The sequence below is a fragment of the Podarcis liolepis genome (assembly GCF_965112155.1).
Source record: "Podarcis liolepis genome assembly, chromosome: 6".
Taxonomy (NCBI): domain Eukaryota; kingdom Metazoa; phylum Chordata; class Lepidosauria; order Squamata; family Lacertidae; genus Podarcis; species Podarcis liolepis.
In genome coordinates this window covers 96,425,824-96,449,902 of record NC_139559.1, presented here as the reverse complement: position 1 = coordinate 96,449,902, position 24,079 = coordinate 96,425,824, and the positions used below count along the sequence as shown (strand labels likewise).

The window sequence follows — 24,079 nt, the reverse complement described above, 5'->3', positions numbered from 1 at the left end:
CCCTGCCCCCTGAACTTCCTAACAACAACCCCCTCCCCCCGAGTCCCCCTCAGAACTTGTCCCACTCCTCTGCTCCCTCTCCCGGACCCCCCAATATGCCCCCTGCCCCCTGAACTTCCGGAAAACATCCCCCTCCCCCTGAGTGCCCCTCAGAAGTTGTCCCACTCCTCTGCTCCCTCTCCCGGACCCCCCAATATGCCCCCTGCCCCCTGAACTTCCGGAAAACATCCCCTCCCCCGAGTCCCCCTCAGAACGTGTCCCACTCCTCTGCTCCCTCTCCCATCAGCCCACCCCGAATATGCACCTCCCCCCCAAACTTCTGGAAAACAACCCCCTCCCCCTGAGTCCCCTTCAGAACTTATCCCTCTCCTCCCTCTCCCTTCAACCCATCCTCCTGCCCGGAACCTCCCGAAAACATTCCCCCCTCCTTCCCACCTACCCCCTGAGTTCCCCTCAGAACTTATTCCACTCCTCTGCTCCCTCTCCCTTCAGCCCACCCCCGAATATGCCCCCCTGCCCCCTTAGCTTCCTGACAACCCCCTCCCCTGAGTCCCCCTCAGAACTTGAACCACCCCTCTACTCCCTCTCCCTGACCCCCCAATATGCCCCCCTACCCCGACCTTCCGGAAAACATCCCCCTCACCTGACTCCCCCTCAGAACTTGTCCCACTCCTCTGCTCCCTCTCCCTGACCCCCCCGAATATGCCCCCCTCCCACTGAACTTCCCGAAAACATCCCCTCCCCCGAGTCCCCTTCAGAACTTGTCCCACTCCTCTGCTCCCTCTCCCTGACCCCCCCTGAATATGCCCCCCTCCCCCGAACTTCTGGAAAACATCCCCCTCCTCCGAGTCCCCTTCAGAACTTGTCCCGCTCCTCTGCTCCCTCTCCCTGACCCCCCCTGAATATGCCCCCCTCCCCCGAACTTCTGGAAAACATCCCCTCCCCCGAGTCCCCTTCAGAACTTGTCCCGCTCCTCTGCTCCCTCTCCCTGACCCCCCCCCGAATATGCCCCCCTCCCCCTGAACTTCCGGAAAACATCCCCCTCCTCCGAGTCCCCTTCAGAACTTGTCCCGCTCCTCTGCTCCCTCTCCCGGACCCCCAATATGCCCCCCTCCCCCCTGAACTTCCGGAAAACATCCCCTCCCCCGAGTCCCCTTCAGAACTTGTCCCACTCCTCTGCTCCCTCTGCTGACCCCCCGAATATGCCCCCCTCCCACTGAACTTCACGAAAACATCCCCTCCCCCGAGTCCCCTTCAGAACTTGTCCCACTCCTCTGCTCCAACTCCCTTCAGCCCACCCCCGAATATGCCCCTCCCCCCTGAACTTCCAGAAAACATCCCCCTCCCGAGTCCCACTCAGAACTTGTCCTACTCCTCTGCTCCCTCTCCCTTAAGCCCACCCCGAATATGCCCCCTCCCCCTGAACTTCCCGAAAACAGCCCCCCACCCCCCTCAGAACTTGTCCCACTCCTTTGCTCCCTTCAGCCCACCCCCGAATATGCACCCGTGCCCCCTGAACTTCCTGACAACAACCCCCTCCCCCGTCAGAACTTGTCCCACTCCTCTGCTCCCTCTCCCGGACCCCCCAATAGGCCCCCCAGCCCCCTGAACTTCCGGAAAACATCCCCCTCCCCCGAGTCCCCCTCAGAACTTGTCCCACTCCTCTGCTCCCTCTCCCTTCAGCCCACCCCGAATATGCCCCCTTGCCCCCTGAACTTCCTAACAACCCCCTCCCCCCCGAGTCCCCCTCAGAACTTGTCCCACTCCTCTGCTCCCTCTCCCGAACCCCTCCGAATATGCCCCCTGCCCCCTGAACTTCCGGAAAACATCCCCCTCCCCCAAGTCCCCCTCAGAACTTGTCCCACTCCTCTGCTCCCTCTCCCTTCAGCCCACCCCGAATATGCACCCTTGCCCCCTGAACTTCCTGACAACCCTCTCCCCCCCGAGTCCCCCTCAGAACTTGTCCCACTCCTCTGCTCCCTCTCCCTGACCCCCCCGAATATGCCCCCCTCCCCCTGAACTTCCGGAAAACATCCCCCTCCTCCGAGTCCCCTTCAGAACTTGTCCCGCTCCTCTGCTCCCTCTCCCTGACCCCCCCCGAATATGCCCCCCTCCCCCTGAACTTCCGGAAAACATCCCCCTCCTCCGAGTCCCCTTCAGAACTTGTCCCACTCCTCTGCTCCCTCTCCCTGACCCCCCCGAATATGCCCCCTCCCCCTGAACTTCCGGAAAACATCCCCCTCCTCCGAGTCCCCTTCAGAACTTGTCCCGCTCCTCTGCTCCCTCTCCCTGACCCCCCCGAATATGCCCCCCTCCCCCTGAACTTCCGGAAAACATCCCCCTCCTCCGAGTCCCCTTCAGAACTTGTCCCGCTCCTCTGCTCCCTCTCCCTGACCCCCCCCGAATATGCCCCCCTCCCACTGAACTTCGCGAAAACATCCCCTCCCCCGAGTCCCCTTCAGAACTTGTCCCACTCCTCTGCTCCCTCTCCCTGACCACCCCGAATATGCCCCCCTCCCCCCTGAACTTCCGGAAAACATCCCCTCCCCCGAGTCCCCTTCAGAACTTGTCCCACTCCTCTGCTCCCTCTGCTGACCCCCCGAATATGCCCCCCTCCCACTGAACTTCGCGAAAACATCCCCTCCCCCGAGTCCCCTTCAGAACTTGTCCCACTCCTCTGCTCCAACTCCCTTCAGCCCACCCCCGAATATGCCCCTCCCCCCTGAACTTCCAGAAAACATCCCCCTCCCCTGAGTCCCACTCAGAACTTGTCCTACTCCTCTGCTCCCTCTCCCTTAAGCCCACCCGAATATGCCCCCTCCCCCTGAACTTCCCGAAAACAGCCCCCCACCCCCCTCAGAACTTGTCCCACTCCTTTGCTCCCTTCAGCCCACCCCCGAATATGCACCCGTGCCCCCTGAACTTCCTGACAACAACCCCCTCCCCCCGTCAGAACTTGTCCCACTCCTCTGCTCCCTCTCCCGGACCCCCCAATAGGCCCCCCAGCCCCCTGAACTTCCGGAAAACATCCCCCTCCCCCGAGTCCCCCTCAGAACTTGTCCCACTCCTCTGCTCCCTCTCCCTTAAGCCCACCCCGAATATGCCCCCACCCCCCTGAACTTCCCAAAAACAGCCCCCATCCCCCTCAGAACTTGACCCACGCCTCTGCTCCCTCTCCCTGACCCCCCAATATGCCCCCCTACCCCCTGAACTTCCGGAACACATCCCCCTCCCCCGAGTCCCCCTCAGAACTTGTCCCACTCCTCTGCTCCCTCTCCCTGACCCCCCCGAATATGCCCCCTGCCCCCTGAACTTCCGGAAAACATCCCCCTCCCCCAAGTCCCCCTCAGAACTTGTCCCACTCCTCTGCTCCCTCTCCCTTCAGCCCACCCCGAATATGCACCCTTGCCCCCTGAACTTCCTGACAACCCTCTCCCCCCCGAGTCCCCATCAGAATTTGTCCCACTCCTCTGCTCCCGCTCCCTGACCCCCCCGAATATTCCCTCTGAACATCCGGAAAACATCCCCCTCGCCCCCTAGTTCCCCTCAGAACTTATTCCACTCCTCTGCTCCCTCTCCCTGACCCCCCCGAATATGCCCCCCTCCCCCTGAACTTCCGGAAAACATCCCCCTCCCCGAGTCCCCCTCAGAACTTGTCCCACTCCTCTGCTCCCTCTCCCGGACCCCCCAATATGCCCCCTCCCCCCTGAACTTCCCGAAAACATCCCCCTCCCCCGAGTCCCCCTCAGAACTTGTCCCACTCCTCTGCTCCCTCTCCCTGACCCCCCCGAATATGCCCCCTCCCACTGAACTTCCCAAAAACATCCCCCTCCCCCGAGTCCCCTTCAGAACTTGTCCCGCTCCTCTGCTCCCTCTCCCTTCAGCCCACCCCCGAATATGCCCCTCCCCCCTGTACTTCCAGAAAACATCCCCTCCCCTGAGTCCCCCTCAGAACTTGTCCCACTCCTCTGCTCCCACTCCCTGACTCCCCTGAATATGCCCCTCCCCTCTGAACCTCCCGAAAACATCACCTCCCCTCAGTCCCCCTCAGAACTTGTCCCACTCCTCTGCTCCCTCTCCCGGACCCCCCCAAATATGCCCCCTCCCACTGAACTTCCCGAAAACATCCCCCTCCCCCGAGTCCCCTTCAGAACTTGTCCCACTCCTCTGCTCCCTCTCCCTGACCCCCCAATATGCCCCCTGAACCTCCGGAAAACATACCCCTCCCCCGAGTGCCCCTCAGAACTTATCCAACTCCTCTGCTCCCTCTCCCTTAAGCCCACCCCGAATATGCCCCCTCCCCCCTGAACTTCCCGAAAACAGCCCCCCATCCCCCTCAGAATTTGTCCCACTCCTCTGCTCCCTTCAGCCCACCCCCGAATATGCACCCCTGCCCCATGAACTTCCTGACAACAACCCCCTCCCCCCCGAGTCCCCCTCAGAACTTGTCCCACTCCTCTGCTCCCTCTCCCTGACCCCCCCTGAATATGCCCCCCTCCCCCTGAACTTCCAGAAAACATCCCCCTCCCCCGAGTCCCCCTCAGAACTTGTCCCACTACTCTGCTCCCTCTCCCTGACCCCCCGAATATTCCCCCTGAACATCTGAAAAACATCCCCCTCCCCCTGAGTCCCCCTCAGAACCTGTCCCACTCCTCCTCTGCTCCCTCTCCCTTCAGCCCACCCCGAATATGCCCCTGTCCCCCTGAACCTCCTGACAGCAACCCCCTGACCCGAGTCCCCCTCAGAACTTGTCCCACTCCTCTGCTCCCTCTCCCTGACCCCCCCGAATCTGCCCCTCCCACTGAACTTCCCGAAAACATCCCCTCCCCCGAGTCCCCTTCAGAACTTGTCCCACTCCTCTGCTCCCTTCAGCCCACCCCCAAATATGCCCCCCTGCCCCCTGAACTTCCTGACAACCCCCTCCCCCCGAGTCCCCTTCAGAACTTGTCCCACTCCTCTGCTCCCTCTCCCGGACCACCCCGAATATGCCCCCCTGCCCCCTGAACTTCTGGAAAACATCCCCTCCCCCGAGTCCCCTTCAGAACTTGTCCCACTCCTCTGCTCCCTCTCCCGGACCACCCCGAATATGCCCCCCTGCCCCCTGAACTTCTGGAAAACATCCCCTCCCCCGAGTCCCCTTCAGAACTTGTCCCACTCCTCTGCTCCCTCTCCCGGACCACCCCGAATATGCCTCCCTGCCCCCTGAACTTCCGGAAAACATCCCCCTCGCCCCCCTCAGAACTTGTCCCACTCCTCTGCTCCCTCTCCCTGATCCCCCCGAATATGCCCCCTCCCACTGAACTTCCCGAAAACACCCCCCTCCCCCCTCGCCCCCCTCAGAACTTGTCCCACTCCTCTGCTCCCTCTCCCTGATCCCCCCGAATATGCCCCCTTCCCACTGAACTTCCCGAAAACACCCCCCTCCCCCCGAGTCCCCCTCAGAACTTGTCCCACTCCTCTGCTCCCTCTCCCTGATCCCCCCGAATATGCCCCCTTCCCACTGAACTTCCCGAAAACATCCCCCTCCCCCGAGTTCCCCTCAGAACTTGTCCCACTCTATCTCTTCTACCTCCCCTCACTCAAGAACCCACTGCCCTAACTGTCTCTCCAACTGCCTACCAACTGCTTCTCCACCTGCCTTTCCCAACCAGCCAACCCACTAAAACCCACCAACTGCCCACCAACAACTCTAACAAACCTCAGGCCAAGCCCTTATATACACATGTAGGCTCCGCCTCCAGCTTTCCTATTGGTCTATATTTTTAACCCTATCTCTCCCTCCTGTTCAAACATCTTCTAAATGAACCGGCAAACGGCACAGCCTGCTTCTTGGGAGAAAAGCAATGACAAACCTGGACAGCATCTTAAAAAGCAGAGACATCACCTTGCCAACAAAGGTCCATATAGTTAAAGCTATCATTTTCCCAGTAGTGATGTATGGAAGTGAGAGCTGGACCATAAAGAAGGCTGATCGCCGAAGAATTGATGCTTTTGAATTATGGTGCTGGAGGAGACTCTTGAGAGTCCCATGGACTGCAAGAAGATCAAACCTCTCCATTCTGAAGGAAATCAGCCCTGAGTGCTCACTGGAAGGACAGATCGTGAAGCTGAGGCTCCAATCCTTTGGCCACCTCATGAGAAGAGAAGAGTCCCTGGAAAAGACCCTGATGTTGGGAAAGATGGAGGGCACAAGGAGAAGGGGACGACAGAGAATGAGATGGTTGGACAGTGTTCTCAAAGCTACAAACATGAGTCTGACCAGGCTGCGGGAGGCAGTGGAAGACGGGACTGCCTGGCGTGCTCTGGTCCAGGGGGCCATGAAGAGTCGGACACGATTAAACAACAACAAAAGGTGCTGGAAGTTTGAGCTCTGTGAGGTTAATGCTGTGAACAAACAATAGTTCCCAGGACTCTTTGGGAGAGACGCTGATGATATGGATCAGATAATAACATAGGCGCCGACCCCATGGGGCCTGAGGGGGCCCGAGCCCCCTCAAAAATTTTATTGGGGGGGCTCCGCCCCCCCAATAATTTAAAAAATTATCGCGCGCCTTGGCTCCCTCGTCGCGCGCCTTGGCTCCTGCGGCCGGCGAGGGGAGCCCGGGCCGCGCGCGGCTGCTGCTGCCGCCTCTCCTGGGGGCGCCGCCTCCCCGGGCGGGAACGCTGCGGTTGCGCGAGGGAGGAGGGCGGCCCCCGGGGGCTGGGAGAGCCGGGCTGCCGTGGCCGAGAGGGCTGCTCTGCCGGGCGCCGCTGACATAATTTAAGCAAATTATCGCGCGCCTTGGCTCCCGCGGCCGGCGAGGGGAGCCCGGGCCGCGCGCGGCTGCTGCTGCTGCCGCCGCCGTTTGTGGTCATGGCGGAGCTGCCGCCTAGGGAGGAGGGGAGAGGGGGCTGGCGGGGGGGGGCAGGCGGTGAAGGGGGCTTGGCTGCGCTCTCTCTCTCTCGGGCTCTCTCTCTCTCTCGGTGTCTCTCTCTCGGTCGCTCTCTCTCTCTCTCTCTCTCGGGCTCTCTCTCTCTCTCTCGGGCTCTCTCTCTTTCTCGCGCTCTCTCTCTCTCGGGCTCTCTCTCTCTCTCTTTCTCGCTCTCTCTCTCTCGGGCTCTCTCTCTCTCTCGGTGTCTCTCTCTCTCTCTCTCTCGGGCTCTCTCTCTCTCTCTCTCTCTCTCGGGCTCTCTCTCTCTCTCTCTCTCTCTCTCTCTCTCTCGGGCTCTCTCTCTCTCTCGGGCTCTTCCCGCCCAGGGCTTGTGGGCATCTGCTCTGAGACGAAGATGGAGGTGACTTCCCTTAAAGGTCATGGAATCATAGAGGTGGAAGGGACCCAAAGGTCATCCAGTCCAACCCCCAGCAATTCAGGACTCACAGCTAAAGCATCCCTGGCAGATGCCCCCCCCCCCGACCTCTCCCTAAAAGCCCCTTCCCCTGTCTGACTGCTCTCACCACCAGAAAGGCCTTCCTAATGTTTTGTGGGAATCTCATTAAGCCTACAGAGCTATATATGCAAATGGATCTACTTATTCTTTCCCTTGAAGATACATTGATTTGTTTGTTACTGTGGTTTCGATCAATACTTTCCAAAGATCTTTACATTTGTCCATGCATGATCTTTGTCTGAAAGCTCATGGGTTGCAGGAGTTGTCATAGGAGGTTATATTTTTGTCCTTCCAACTGTTATGGAAATTACAGGGGGGGGGGGACATCTTTAAAGTTGTTAAATGTTGCAAATATTATGCCTGAATGTACCCTTTCAACTTGACAGCTCAGGGAAGTTACCTAGATAAAATCCTGTAACACAATGTATCAGCCTTAATCATTTTGCAGATGTTAAGGGGGGGGGAAGAGCCTGCAGCCACCATCCCTTTCCGGTGGGGAGGGGGCAGAGGAAAGACAGGAAGCTTTTCCCTGCAGAGTTAGACCCCTTGGCTGCGTGGCCCTCGGGTCCCTTCAAACTCCTGGGTGTTTTGCTGGTGGGGGGTTGTGTGGGGGCCTGGGCGATGTCAGAAGAGGAAGCTTGCAGGCCTGGTTGTCTGTTGGGGGCAGCAGGAAGAGGCGGAGGGCAGGATGTGCAGCCCCTGCCTGGCTTTCCTGTGGGACCAAGGAAGCGGCTGGGGGGGGGGGGGAACTTGGCCGCTGGCCTTTGTTGCGGAGGCGGCAGTGTGGGAACGCCAGTCCCAAGGGCAGCCTCTGGGGTCTGGGTGCTGCTGCCTGTCTCCTGCCATGGACTTGGCGGGGGGGGGCTGTGCTATTGGGCTGGCAGAGACTTAACGGGGGCTGCCTCTCCCAGCCAAAGCTGCCCCACAAAATTGCAACCCAGTGTGTGTGTTTGTGGGGGGGGGGGAACCAGCCTGCACAGGGTAAGCCCGGATGGGGCTCCTGGGCTCCTTCTGATGCATGAACATTGGAGGTTGTCCTTTACAGCTCAGCTCCCCAAGGGGCTCAAAGCCTCCCAAGTCCATTATCAGTCGGAGACAAATGAGTGGAAGCTGGAAGAAAGGGGGAATCTTTATTTTTCTGTTGAAACAGAGCCCTCCTTCCCACTGACATTTGCAAGGAGGGGAGGACCCCAAACAAAGGTGTGCAGCAGCTTTGAAAGACTTTTCCGGCTCAACATCAGGAAGAGCTTTCTGACAATAAGAGCTGTTCAGACGGTCTCTGCTCCCTGGGAGAGGCTAGGTGGCCATCTGTCAGGGATGCTTGAGCTAAGATTCCTGCATTGCAGGGGGCTGGACTAGATGACCTTGGGGTCCCTTCTGTCTCTATGATTCTATGATTAGCATAATACAAGCATCTCAGGAAGAGGCATCTACCAACAGAAATCCAAGAGTGTGGCTTCTCTCCTGTCTGTCAAGGGACCTGCAGATGCTGATTGCCTTACTTGGCCAGTTCCTTAGGACTGGTACATACAGTCATACCTCGGGTTACAGATGCTTCAGCTTAAGCATTTTCAGGTTATGGATGCACTGAAACCCAGAAGTACCGGAATGGGTTACTTCCAGGTTTCGGCACTTGTGCATGAGCAGAAGCGCTAAATCACAACCTGTGTGTGCGCAGACGCAGCAATGTGAGTTGCGAACACTGCGGGTTGCGAACGTGCCTCCCACATGGATCACGTTCGCAACCCGAGCGTCCACTGTACCTTGGTTCTCGAACAGAATGCGTTCCGGGAGTCCATTGGACTCCTGGAACCATTTGAAAACCAGAGTGCGGCTTCTGCCAGAGGAGCCCCCTGCAGCCAATCGGAAGCCGCACCGGATGTTCGCCCTCCAAAAATCATTTGAAAACCAGAACACTCACTTCCGGGTTTCGATTGTTCAGAAGCCGATTTGTTTGGGAGCCAAGGTGCTCGGCTTCTCAGGTACAACCGAACCTGAGTACTTGGGGGCGCCGCCTCCCCGGGCGGGAACGCTGCGGGTGCACGAGGGAGGAGGGCGGCCCCCGGGGGCTGGGAGAGCCAGGCTGCCGTGGCCGAGAGGGCTGCTCTGCCGGGCGCCGCTGACATTGGAACTTAGAAAACTTCCCGGGGCAGGACCCCGGTATGGGCCCCCCCAATATTTTTTATAAGTCGGCGCCCCTGGATAATAACAACAACAACAATAATAATACGCTGAATTAATACGCCCCATTGTTCTGCCCAGACACTGAGGTCCAGCTCCAAGGGCTTTCTGGTGGTTCCCTTGCTGCGAGAAGTGAAGTTACAGGGGACCAGGCAGAGGGCCTTCTCGGTGGTAGCCTCCGCCCTGTGGAACGCCCTCCCATCAGATGTCAAGGAAATAAGCAGCTATCCTACTTTTAAAAGAAGGCAGCCCTGTTTAGGGAAGCTTTTAATGCTTAATCCTGTATTGTGTTTTTAATATTTGATTGGGAGCTGCCCAGAGTGGCTAGAGAAACCCAGCCAGATGGGCAGGGTATGAATAATAAATTATTACTATTCATCATCATCATCATTATTATTTATTATTATTATTATCTGATCTGTAAGTTCAGTTCTGTGTTGCATGGATGAAGGGTGGCATATATTCATAAAACTTTACACCACTTAGTGGTAAAATACCCCCCTCAAAATGGTTTATGAAATGATAAAGCAAGGGGAAAAAATCACAACCATACTTTAAAACATATTTAAGTTAAAACACTAAAACAGATTAAAATTACCTCAAAATATGAAGTCCCTCGGCTGAAATGCAGAGCTGGCCAGCTTTGATATTTTTAGGGTCAGCTCTCATCTGCTTGAGGGGCTGGAAATGTGTTTTGCCCAAGCAGAGGTGCTCAGGCTGTGGGGAATTGTTGGCACCACCTCAAGGTAAGAGCTTTTTGCATACGGCGCACATGCGTTGGGCCGCTTGGGGCTTGGCACATCACAGAGAGCAATGTGACACTGAAGTGTTTAGTCTTTCTTATCTCTTAAAAATCATAAAGATGTTTCTTTGGAGTGGGAATGTTTTCTGCCACATTTTGATTAAAAGCTGTCTGCCAGTTACTTTGTGGCCACTTGGCTGTCTCTGCAATATGACCTGAATTTTGCCCTTCTACCTATTAGCAGCTGTGACTTAACAACATATTCCGGTTAATTGAGATGGCCACATCCAAGAACAGCAGCCCCGAACCCTAGTTTAGGTTTCCCTCAGCACCCAACTTCCCTCCACTTTATGACTCCAGGTGGGAAACTCTCCTCATTTGGAGGTTCCTTAAGCAGATCTGGAGGCTTGAGTTGAGATTCCTGCATGTTGCAGGGGGTTGGACTAGATGACCCTCGGCTCCCTCCCAACTCTACGATTCTCAGAGGCAGTAAGTCACTCTGGGCGCGCGAGAGGAGCGGAGGAATTACGGCCGGGAGCCGCGAAACCAAAAAGCAAAACGAATCCGTCCAGGATCGTCTCTGAGGTTGGCGCGCCGGGGCCGGCCGGCCAAAGCGGAGCGGGCGGGCGGGCGGGCGGCGCCCGGAGCCATGGCGACCTACGTGAGCGAGCTGGAGGCGGCCAAGAAGAACCTGAGCGAGGCTTTGGGCGAGAACGTCAAGCAGTGAGTGAGGAGCGGGGCCCTTTCACCTTCTGTCTCTCGGCCGCTTAGCCGCCGCGCCCTGCGCGAGGGGCCTAGTAGGCCGTGCCCGAGCGCCGGCCTCGATTTGGGCCTCGCACCCGCGGGGCGGGCGTTGCCGGGGCGGCTCACAAATGGGGGGGGGGCTGGGTGGACGGGCGGCTACTGCCCGAGTCCTTCCGCGCCCCCCCCCCCGCCGCATTCTCATTTCTTTGTTCCGGAGATCCCGAATCTCCGCTCGCCGATATCTCGCTCCAGAAACGCCCTTGGCTGCTGCGGGCATCAAAGTGGCGTCGAGCGGAAAGAGCGGCAAAAGTGAAAATACCAGCAGAATGGATCAAAATTCCCTTCAGCATTTCCGAACGTTTGGGTCTAACCTGGCCCAGACAGGTGTGTGTTGAGCAGGTGCAGAAGAGCGCAGCCCGCTCGGTTTCCAGAGGCAGGGAGTTCCAAAGGCCACACTCCCCAATCAGGGTCCCACACAGGCGGAATGGGTCTTATGGGCACCTGCAGTCGTGCCGATTCCACCAGCTGAAGTGGGCGAGCAGGTGCACGTGGAGGGACCTCTCAAGGTGGTTTAACCAAAAAAGATGAAAACAATAAAAATCAGCACTTACTTTTTTTTACAACCCTAATTAAAAACACGCCCAGAGAGAGAGAGAGAGAGAGAGAGGCAGAGAACCAAAATGGAATAGACTGTGAAACTCACACAAACTTTCTAAACATCTGGGTAAAGGTAAAGGGACCCCTGACCATTAGGTCCAGTCGTGGCCGACTCTGGGGTTGTGGCGCTCATCTCGCTTTATTGGCCGAGGGAGCCGGCGTACAGCTTCCAGGTCATGTGGCCAGAATGACTAAGCCGCTTCTGGCGAACCAGAGCAGCGCACGGAAACGCCATTTACCTTCCTGCCGGAGTGGTACCTATTTATCTACTTGCACTTTGACGTGCTTTCGAACGGCTAGGTTGGCAGGAGCAGGGACCGAGCAACAGGAGCTCACCCCGTCGCGGGGATTCGAACCGCCGACCTTCAGATCGGCAAGCCGTAGACTCATTGGTTTAACCCACAGCGCCACCCGCATCCTTAAACATCTGGGTAGGCTTGTCTAATAGAATAGGAATATCTAAATAAGAGCACAGTGCCCTGTTCTGGAGAGAATATAAACCTTGCAGGGCCGGCCCACCCATGAGGCAAGGTGAGGTGACCACCTTGGGTGGCAGGATCCGCAAGGGTAGCAGATGTGGCCTCCAAGGAATGCATTGCCCACTGCCACAGTGGCAGAAAAGGCTGCATCTACAGAGGAGCTGAAAATAAAATTATAAATAATTTTATTGGACCGGCCCTGAAGCCCTGGGATAAGCTTGTTTGAGTTGCCTCAATATTTCAAAGAACACATGGTATATAGGGGAAAGGGGTAGGTGGGAAAGGTGAAGCTAGTTTCTACTTTCAGTAATAGGTAATTCTGTGATGCCCAATGTAACATTTGTAAGCTTCTTTATGTAATATTTTGTGTCTCAGCTAATATTGTTTAATGCCAATTTAAACTGGTTGTTGGTTAATTGCCTTGATCTTCCTGCTGGCATTCGTCTGTAGACAGATTTTCTTGTTGCAGCTTAATATATATTTAAAACAAAACAGACAAGAATTACTAGGGCAGAGATCTACCAGCCCTTCACTGAATTGAAATGCCCAGAATTATTATTTATTAGGGGGGCAGTACATGACGGTGGGGTGGGGGAGAGGCAGTTGTGACAAAGTCAGCTATGGCTTGTAATGTAGACCAGTTGTTGAAAGACCACCTACCTGTTTTATTTTTCTCCCATGGCGGTGGGGCAAGCAGGCGAAGAAGAGACGTCCTCCCCCTAAAAAATGGCCAACAATTTCCAGTACCTCTTTTTCTTAAAAAAGAAAGAAAGCCCTAGTTTAATTGCAAAGAACACAATTTTTAATTACCCCAGGGGAAGCATTGAAAAAAGCCAGCATAAACTGAATCACTTCCATGGCAATTTCCAGCTGCTTTCTTTGAATTGTGTAATTAGTACACGTAGGATTATGCTGGAGCCAGGAACTTGAGGTGTAAAATTCAACTTTATTATTTTCAGATTGAGTATTGCAGTTACATAATTTTCCATAGTGATATGTTCTGTTTCCAGGCTCTGATATTCAACAGAGAGTCCTGATGGTCAAATTGTTCCTTAAATTTATTAACTCTGATTGAAGTTCTGCTCGTCTTTGGACTAGATAACCCCTGAGGTTCCTCCAATGCAGTGGTGGCCAAACTTGGCCCTCCAGCTGTTTTTGGACTACAACTCCCATCATCCCTAGCTAACAAGACCAGTGGTCAGGGATGAAGGGAATTGTAGTCCCAAACAGCTGGAGGGCCAAGTTTGGCCACCACTGCTCTCATGTATGAAACTGCATGATAGTCTCTGCTAAAGGGTTGAAGGGGGAAAGAGTAGATTGTTGAGAAGCGAAGGCTAGGATTGAGGGTACATTATTTATATATTTCACAGATACTGGGCTAATTTGAAGCTGTGGTTTAAGCAAAAGATCAGCAAAGAAGAGTTTGACCTAGAAGCGCGGAGGCTCCTCACACAAGACAATGGTAAGAAAACTATATGTAAGTTGCTCTATGTGGCTTCCATGAATCTCATGCTGAACTTGGGGGTTAGCTGCAATACTGTACAGTAATGACATGATTCGGCTGTGAGCAGGCCATGGGGTGGGTTGAACTATAGGGCACTGAAATGGCACCATGATCAATGAAGACAATGTTTAGCCACCCCTTTGGTTTCTGAGATTGCATCAGGCATTGCTCAAGCACCTCTAGTTCTGTATCTAGTTCTGTACTTGCTGTGTAGACTCAAGGGGCATCTTCAGTGCCACTATATGATGCTGAAGCAAGTGCAATGTTTTCTTGTAAGATGGCTTGCTGACATCTTTATGTGGACTTCTTTTCTTTTGGCAGTCCATTCTCACAATGACTTCCTGTTGGCTATTCTCACACGATGCCAGATCTTGGTTTCTGCACCTGGTAAGTCGACTGTAAAAATGCTCATGCACCTGGACTTTAGGAGAAAGAGCTGTAGTGTGTTTACTTCAGCAGCAATTCTAATATTCATTTTAGTATGGTTAGATGCATGCTGAGTCTGTTTTACCATATTGGCCTGAATATAAGCCTCACTTGTTTCCAAAATTCTTACTGTGAAAAGTTAAAGTGTGGCTTATATTCGCAACCTTGTGGTATGCAGCCAGGAACGCAGGGCAAACAGCGCCAGGAGCACAGCAAAGTGGTGCCCGCCCCACGTGCAGTCCCCCATCCTCTCCCCCAAGGTCGGGAAGGGAGAGAGCGAGGAAGGGGAAAGGCCGCCAGCAACGCAGCGCAGCTCCCCCCCCCCCCCATGCAGCCAGGAGCAGCAAGGAATGGAGCGGCTTATATTTGGGTATATTTTCTTTTTTTCTTTCCCTCCCTCCAATTTTAAAGGTGCGGTTTATATTCAGGTGCTGCTTGTATTCGAGCCAATACGGTACTTCTCAGAAACAAATAGAGCTGCTTCCTTCCCAAAATAGCTTTCTTTGAAACCTGGAAATATATATATCTTTCATTATTGGCAGGGATCTTAAGGATGCTATTGATAAGTAACTTCAGTTGCAGATGTGTACTGCAGAATGAATAGACCCAGGAAAGTGGGGCACATAAGAATAGAGGAGGGACCCTGAACTTTTCATATTAAGCCTTGGCACGGGAATTGGAATGAAGCACACAGAAGCAGCATTCATTTTCTCTCTGTGGTTTTTTTAAATAGGACATTGTTGTTGTTTAGTCGTTTAATCGTGTCCGACTCTTCGTGACCCCATGGGCCAGAGTACGCCAGGCACCTCTGTCCTCCACTGCCTCCCGCAGTTTGGTCAGACTCATGTTTGTAGCTTTGAGAACACTGTCCAACCATCTCAACCTCTGTCGTCCCCTTCTCCTTGTGCCCTCCATCTTTCCCAACATCAGGGTCTTTTCCAGGGAGTCTTCTCTTTTAAATAGGACAGTTGTAGCTATTCCTAGAATGCTTCCTTAGGCTGCCTCACCGTAAATATCTGCAAATAGGCAAAGGTGATATCAAACTTGATTGACTGGTTGGAAGGCCAACAGTTCCCCCTCTACCCACGATTGCAACTGTGATCATTGCACTGTTATCATACCCTCAGATCTTTGGGTACCTGTACTTTTTCCTGCCTTTCTCTCAGGCCTCCTCACCTGGGGATGCAGGTAGATTGCTCACCAAATCTCTTTATCCTCCTCCTCCTCCCTTTCCATGACTCAGGCTTAAAAGCCCGCAGAAGAAACTGGAGACTTTCATCCTCTCATCAGCCCCACACATGACAAGTGCAAACCATCTGGGTTGATTTCTCTTTGAGCTAATTGTGAGCAGTCTGCCAGCTTCATCATAACCCTGTACAGTGGGACTAATAGGTCTGAGCAGCATACCTAGTTTGTAGGAACAGGTTGAAATGCCCATATTTTGCTTGTCTTAAGATTAAATAAGCCTTATATTGAGCATATCTTACACAGTAAAGTCAGGATAGTGGAAGCAACACACTCATAAGCACATTTACTTGAAATGAAAGTAAGTGTGCTTGAGACTGCAGTGTTAAATGTTTTTCAGAATTCTGTTTCAGAAGTACAAGTCTGATCCCGAATGTGTTGGGAAATAAGACTTGCCTTGATTCTGTCTAATTGGGTAGATTTGTGAGCTGCCACACACAGAACATTCTCCAGAAGTCCTTCAGGGAGTAAGGTAGAAGACCTATTGCGAAAGTGATTAAAATACAGTTTGGAGCTTGCAAGAGAAGATGACAATTTGCTCTTCTTTGACTCACGACAGATTATCCTAAGTCAAGGGGGTCTATTTTTATCTCTCTTCAAAAATGCTTTTGTTATGCCCTGAAGCAGCACACTCTTATTTATCAACTGAGATTCATGTTCTATCTCTGTGTAATCATTGCTCTTCCATGTCCATGGAGTTTTTGCCACAATATGGTGCTGTAGGGAGCCCTGGTGGTCTTGTGCTTCCCCTGGTTCTCCTCATTCCAGCTTTCTAGCAGTTGTACTCTCATCAGGGTAACCCAGCTGTGTTCCTCATTTTGCCAAACTTTGTGATGGACTTCAAACTTTATGCTGCAAAGTGTTGTTTTAAAGTATGCCATTCTTCAGCATCACAACCAGTTAAGTGCCCCACTGATGTAAGTAATGTATAAACACATAATAAAAAGGAGTCCTTTTGCTCCAGAGAGTACACTATAAAATATATTGACTGTGGTTCAGAGACATGAGTGTGATGCTGGGTGTGAGTAGCAGAAAATAGCTCAGCCCAGAAAAGTGGAAACTGTTGTTTGGGAAGTTGAGGTTGCTGGAGTAGAGCATAAGCAACCTCTGGCACGTGTGATAGACGGTGATGACCAGGATATTTAAATTAGACAGGGTGCAATGGAGGCTTAGATCCTTGCCAAATCTAAGACTTACTGTTTTCTTCTTTTCCATTTCCAGAGGGTGCTGGCTCTCTGCCATGGACAGGAGGTTCTGCAACAAAACCAGGGAAGCCCAAGGGGAAGAAAAAGTTTTCCTCCGTTCGGCAGAAGTTTGATGTAAGTTTGTCCATTATTACATGCATTAGAAAGAGGAAAACTAAGCCTAGATGTTGGAAACCAACACGATAAAAAATGCAGAGCTGCTATCATAAATAGCAGCCCCAGCTCAAGTTCCCGACACACTCTCCAAAACCTTTAGTACAGTTCACCAGGCGCATCACTGCGCTGTGCATTTCCACACCTCCACCAGTGGCAGCCACTGAGGTGGTTTAGCAGTGTGGAAATGTTTCTGATAATGATGTTGGGAGAGCAAAGGGAAGAACTCGACCTGGGACTGGAATTTTGGCCAACAGTAACTCGGCAGACTTCTTAGAATTTTTTTTAAAAAATATGAATACCCCACTTTTTGCCATTCACAAAGGAGTTGCTCAAAGTGGCATACAAATGAAATGCAAACACAAAAGCAACCATTACCCAACTATTAGAATACAAATTATGAAGCCAGAAACAGCAGCTGAAAGCAAACACCAAAAGAGCAGCACCAGCAACTGATACAGTTGAGTAGCAATAAAATCAAAAGTGGAACAGGCCCCGGTATAGGTGCCACTTAATAACCATTCTGCATTTGTAAGAACTCAGTCTTTTAGTGTGGCAGCACCTGCTCTCTGGAACTCCCTGCCTATTGGTATCAGGCAGGTGCTTTCACTGTACTCTTTTGGGTACTTGCTAAAACATTTTCTTTAGATAATCCTATCCAGATGCTTAGAAAATTGATATGAGTTTTAATCTGTTTTTAGTATATTGCTATTTTAAAAGTTTGGGAAAGTCTTAAATAATTGTTGTTAACTTTTCTTATTGATTTATCTTTTTTGTAAACCATATTGAGATTATTTTACAATCAAGTGATGTATAAATTGTATGAAATAAAATAAATAAAAGCTGGTTTTAAAAGGAAAGTTTTCAGTTGCTGGCAGAACACAAATAAAGGGGAAGCTAACCTCTTGGGGCAGGGAGTTTTACATATGAGGTGCCACTGCAGCAGAAGCCCTCAGAAGGCCATCAGCGGCACACACAAGAGAAATGCAACAGCCAACCTTAAAGGACAGGCAGATTTGCATAACGTAATTTCAAAGGCTTCTGCATGAGCTTGGATGGAGGAGGAAAAGGGAAGGAGAAGAGCAGAATAGCTTAGGGAGCCAGTAGATGTCATTATTAGCAGCAGTTCTAAAGATGTATGGGTATTAAGGACATGCCACGTCATGCTTTGCCCCTTCTGGTTTTTGAGGTGTCTTCTGATACAGTTTTAATATTATCAATCTCTTCTCCACAAGCATGAAGATAGGGACTCTCAAAAGTGCAAGTGAGATTAATGAGAAACAATATTCCCTGCTTTTGGTGCAAAGAATGTGCTCTCAACTATGGCGGCTATGTGAAGGGAATGATGTTCAATTCAAAAGTAGAAACATTACAATATTTTTTGTTTTATTAATTCCTTTTTAAAAAACAAAAAGTAGCCTACAAATTGCTTACATTAATAACATCACATAACCATCCATATGGTTAAAATTGGTAGAGTTCTATCTTATACTCAAATAAATGGGAAAAAATGCTCAAGAGGCCTCCTGTCTTTCACAGCTTGCAACTAAGAAGTTTATTTAATGTGCAAATATATAAAAGAGGCTTAGACAGAAGAAGATTGTTTTGAGAATTAGTTACACAATAGACTGAATAGCTGAACTCATGTACAGTGGTACCTCTGGTTGTGAATGGGATCTGTTCCGGAGGCCCGTTCGCAACATGAAAAGAGTGCAGCCCGCAGCGGCCCGTCTGCGCATGCGCGGGTTGCGATTGGTCACTTCTGCGCATGCACATGACGTCATTTTGCTCACCTGCGAGCGGCAAAACCCAGAAGTAACCCTTTCCAGTACTTCCGGGTCGCCGTGGGACATAACCTGAAAGAACGTAACATGAAGCAGACGTAACATGAGGTATGACTGTATAAACATACATGCTAGTGATAAAACTGCAAAAACATGATAAGAATGCATACATAAATAAATTGGGTAGGAATAATTGTGAAATGCCCAGTAAGAAGTTGGATACCACACTGTTTTTGTGTATTTCTGTGGAGTTGCAGATGTGATCTATATCCTTAAGAGTTCAATCCTATATGCACTTATCCCAGAGTGTCTACTGTTGAACTCTGTAGGGCTTTCTTCATGTATAGGTTTGCAGTTTAGGGGGCTGCTATGATGAAATAATGTGTTTAATTTCTCTTATCTCTCTGAAGTCTTAAGAAAGTGGCAGGTTATGTGTCCAAATGGAGCATTATTTAATCTTGCTCAGTGTTTTAGCTTAGAGAACTGAAATGTATTGTTATACTTAACAGCACCGATTCCAGCCTCAGAATCCATTATCTGGAGCTCAGCAGTTTGTGGCCAAGGACCCCCAAGAAGATGATGATCTGAAGCTCTGCTCACATACAATGATGCTTCCCACTTGGGGCCAGCTGGAGGGAAGGATGATTGTCACTGCTTATGAGCACGGACTGGATAATGTCACTGAAGAGGCAGTGACAGTTGTTGTCTATGCTGTGGAGGTGAGATAACACAGAAGGACAAATGTGGTCCTGGTTTTGCTGCAGGCAGAAAACATCTTATTTTGTGTATGGTATGGAATTAAAACCAGCTATCACTATAGAAATAAGCAAAACAGATACCCACAAAACACAAAAAACAAAACAAAACCAGCCTTTGCAAGCATATGTGATAGCACTTTTGGTGTTATTTCTCAGAGTATGAGTAAGGCAGGCTGAGCTTTTTCTGTAACTCTGCTGGCATACCAACTTGGACTTTATAAAGCATTTAATACTGGCTTAAGTGCTGAATGAAAGAAAACAAAGCCATATCTGGTTCTGATGAAAATCTGACTCCCTGCCTTGGATTTCTAAGCATCTCAACCTTTTTGCGTTCTCTCTCTCTCTCTCTCTAAGCTCTTAGTTGTACATATGTGCATTGGCCATGATCCAAAGATCAACCAGGCTCTACCACACTCACAAGTACAGGGACTGACTTGCCTTCTGCTTTTCTGTGATGATTCAGTATGAATACAGAGAAGAGGCAGCACCTATGTGAGCATTAGGCCTGTGATTTGCAAAAAGTGTCTGCAGAATTCAGGACCTTATGCTTGTTTCTCACATGCCTACCCCATTCAAATATAAAACAGAATGAAGGGGCTTGCATCCTGCACCAGACTGTGGGTGAGGGTAATTGTACCCTTCTCCACCTGAGGTTCCCATTCTCTTTGCTTCAGGCACCTCTGGAAGCGAGCTGGGCTGGAGGATAAAGGAGTGTGGGTAACAGATTGTGAGGGAGTGAAGTTGGGGAAGTAAAGATGGGGATACATCTCCCCATGTCTATTATCTGCTTTTGATGTTAACCTTGGGGCCACTATTTCTTCTGACCCCCCCTGCCTTTATAGTGGAACATGGCAAACACGAATTAGCAAAAGTTCCTAAGAGCCCTTAATCTAAAGGGCTTATGTAAATTTCCAGCAACTCTAGTTCCAGTGCCGCCAGTCCAATAACTCTGGCCATCCCTCCTCGTTTCAGTTATGAGTCAGAGTCCCTGTTGCTGCTTAGAGTGGGGGTCCTGACACTAAGTCTGCCAGGGTCATCTTCTTAGGAGATAAGTTGTGTAGATTTGGATCAGGCTGATGTGTGGCTATGCTAATGAGATGCACTGATTCCCTGGGTTGCTTCTGGGTAACAATTTAGTCTCCAATTTCTTTGGCAGACTTGACAGTGCAGGGCATAAAGCTCTGCAGCCTGACCAGTGGGTGTTCTGGTTTCAGGCCTGGGTGTCGTGCAGTATTTACAATGTAATAATCACAGGACGGGAACTGGAAGTTGTTCTTGGTACTCATCATGAGCAGTAAATATGAGTTCTATCTCTGCAGAAGCATCTTAAGGATATCCTTGCCTCTATAATATCAAGGAGAAAGGCCTACCATCTCAGAGATGGTCACTTCAAGTATGCCTTTGGAAGCAATGTGAACCCACAGCCTTATCTGAAGAATAGTGTTATTGCTTACAACAACTTAACTGAGTGGTAAGAAAGTACCTATTTTAATGTGGTGCAGGACAGAACTTTAGAATACGAAACTAGTGTTTTTCATTCATTCCTTTTCCCCTCCCTATTTCTCTTTTTCTAGCCCTCCCACGTGCTTAGCTCCCCCTCCTGGTCAAAACCTTGCTTCCCACCCACCTCCTGATGATGCTGAGCAGCAAGCAGCCCTACTCCTAGCATGTTCTGGGGACACCTCTCCAGCCACTCTGCCACCAGTCAACATGTATGACCTCTTCGAAGCTCTGCAGGTAACTTCCTTATTCTGCTAGTTGGCTTGGCTTGGAGAGAGTGATTTCTGGCAAAACCCCAACAGAAGTAACCTTGGGACTGTAGGAAGGAAATGCCCTTTTCTGTATAAGTGCATATGCACTACAGAAACTTCCAGGTTGTATCTAGCTGTTAACCCAGCAACTGTTTTAGATTTTCCAGCGAACTAAATTTAATTTCCTACTGAAGCTCCCAAAATTTAGGCAAACAGGCCCAGTCCCCACTCTATGTACTTCTGATCTTACATACACTTATCAAGCCATCTTTCTATGAATCGCAAACATTATCGGACAGGGCAACAACTCACTTTTTAGCTATGCATGTTGTGTAACATGTGGTCATATTCACCTTACCGTTCTTGGTACAGTAATTCCCAAACTGTATGCTAGGAACATAGGAAGCCGCTCTATTCTGAGTCAGACTATCATTCCGTCTAACTCAGTGCTGTCTACAGTGACTGACAGCAGAAGTCCAGGATTTCTGACAGGGGCCCCTCGCAGCCCTAACTGTAGATGCTGGGGACTGAACCCGGGACCTGTGTGCCCTTCCCTAAAAGAAGGGTGTATATCTTGAAAAATTGGCACATGCATCAAACACTCTTTGTCCCTTGGACTGGGGATTATGTAGTGTATGAAGCACTAAGAATAAGAAACACACAATTGGTTCCAGTTGGACATTTTAGGCCTTTTACGTTGAGAATATGTTGCTAACAACATTTCCTCATTTGTAACCTGTAGGTCCACCGAGAAGTGGTTCCTGCACACACAGTCTATGCCCTCAATATTGAAAGGATCATCTTGAAGCTCTGGCACCCAAACCACGAGGAGCTGCAGCAGGACAAGATCCATCGGCAGCGGCTGGCTGCAAAGGAAGGACTCCTGACATGCTGAGGCAGAAGCAGTGGCCAGTGCTGACGATCGGCTGGGCTGGTATCTCCTGGACCTGCCGGTTGGGCATTTTGACTTTGGGATCACAGGACTTGCATTATTGTGCCAGCTTTCCCAAGTGGAAATGTGGACTTCTTTCCTATGGAAATATTACTTGAGAAACCAGAGTGCTTTGTGCTTGCTTCTAGAAAGGATAAAAGAGCAGTGCCTCAGCAAGGCGTATGCTTTGCCTGGGCACCCTCTTTTAATCACAGTGCACCGCAGTCATTCCAAAAATAGTTTTGTGTCACTGTGGAAAAGGAAAGTGACATTGTTTGCTGTGGAGAACCTGTTCCTGTTATTATTCCCTTCATGGAATGAAGGGTTGTGGCCAGAGATTGACAGAGGCTGGTTCTTAGAGTTGCCAAGTTTTAGGGCTGCAGTTTGAGCCGCTGCCCTGGGCTGCCTTTGCAACTATAGCAAAGAGCTTTGTACATAGCAAAGAGCTTTTGTGTTGGGTTTATATAATGTATGACAAAAGGGAAAAATATTGATCCACATTAATAAAATTGGCTGTATGACAATTCTCATAAAAGAGAATCTTTTTATCTCATTTTTTTGTTTCAAATTTGAGTTTTGTTCAAGTAAAACATCAACAGCCAGTCTCCCAGCTACTGTCAGAGTGGCAAATCACCAATGCATTCCCATGAACATTAATTTTTCATTACAGTGTTGCTGAAAAGTAATTTAAGCATAGAGAGTTCATAAAACCAAATGTGCTAGACTGCCCCAAATTAGCCATGTTGCCTTTCAGCACTATTGTTAGATTTATTTGCAAGCAAGTCTCACTGATTTCAATGGAACATGCTTCCATCAGCCTTTCAGTCCAAACCGTGTGTATGTTAGCTCAGAGGTAAGTGCCACTAAGTTCAGTGTGGCTTAATTCTCAGTACACATGCATAGAATTAAAAGTTTTGCTCTTGATCCCCATTAAACAGGTGGGAATTTGAAGCTTGGTAATAGTGACTTGTTGAAATCCATTTGCACTGGTGTCATGTAGTAGCTAATAGACTTAACCTAGGATAGCTCAGTCAGTAGAGCATGAGACTCTTAATCTCAGGGTCATGGGTTTGAGTCCCAAATTGGGCAAAAGATTCCTGCACTGCAGAGGGTTGGACTAGATGACGCTCAGGGTCCCTTCCAACTCTACAATTCTATGATTCTGTGACTGAGTTACAAATGAAAATGTTCCTGGTACAAATCCCACCTTAGCAGTGAATACTCTGGGTGGCCTGAGGCAAGCTACACACTGAACCCTCTATTTGCAATATGGGGATGTTAACCAACTTGCCTTTCAGGCTGTTGTAAGGATTACCCGCTAACGTGCATGAAGCTCTTTGAACAAGCCCCCTAGCCAGGCTTTGTTTGTTTGATAGCATGACTAAACTGGAGTTTGAACCGGGACCTGAGCTACGCTAGATCTCCAGTGCTACTTTGGATTCTATGTCCAGTAAGACTAGTATAAATTTTATTTCTTCTGATGTGAAAAGGAGGACACAAAAACGATGTATCCTAGACTCAGGGTCTGCTGGGAGGCTGTACCCCTCTCTCCTGGGAAAAACACACTACTGTATGGGAACCCAAGTGTTTTTTCTCTCGTGACTGAGCACTCTTCTGCTGTTGTAGGTGGTGGGTCTGTTCTGTGGTCATCTTCTGAAATGGTGAGTGTGTCTCAAGCACTTGACAGAGTTGCTCCTAAATGCTCCCACTTGGCAGTGTCTCGGTTTGCTGAGGGGATAGATGGGGCAACAGCTGGCATGAAGTATTCCTCACTTCTTGAGACAGTGCATGATCAGAGAGCAGGATCATGCCAAACTAGCTCCCTGTCACACTCTCATCCTGTGACATCAAGTACTCTGGTTGCCCTGACATCCATGTGTGCGCAGGATGACCATCTTCAGCCTTCATGCCCACGGCTGTGCCCCTGAAAACTTCCCTGCTGCAGGTGTTAGGGCTGTACTTGCTGGTGCCAGAGGGTGGGGCAAGCTGGAGTGACTGGCATTGGGAAAGACTGATGATTTATTCTGTTTATTTATTTGCCACTCTCCCGCACTCAAAAGCAACTTACAAAAAATAAATGGCATTTCTGTGCGCTCTGGTTTCTGTCACGGTGTCCTGTTGTGCCGGAAGCCGTTTAGTCATGCTGGCCAC

At 50.6% G+C, this 24,079-nt stretch overlaps 1 protein-coding gene across 1 annotated transcript; it reads left to right on the top strand.

Annotated features, from left to right (window-relative positions):
* The first annotated feature begins 6,281 nt into the window (after window positions 1–6,281).
* On the top strand, window positions 6,282–22,463 carry TADA1 (transcriptional adaptor 1). The gene is made up of 9 exons (XM_083507204.1): window positions 6,282–6,352; window positions 10,536–11,014; window positions 13,542–13,633; window positions 13,997–14,062; window positions 16,568–16,665; window positions 18,998–19,207; window positions 20,566–20,717; window positions 20,821–20,983; window positions 21,740–22,463. The coding sequence occupies exons 2-9, from the start codon at window positions 10,941–10,943 to the stop codon at window positions 21,890–21,892; spliced, it is 1,008 nt and encodes a 335-aa protein (XP_083363330.1). The 5' UTR covers window positions 6,282–6,352; window positions 10,536–10,940; the 3' UTR covers window positions 21,893–22,463.
* The last annotated feature ends 1,616 nt before the right edge of the window (window positions 22,464–24,079 follow it).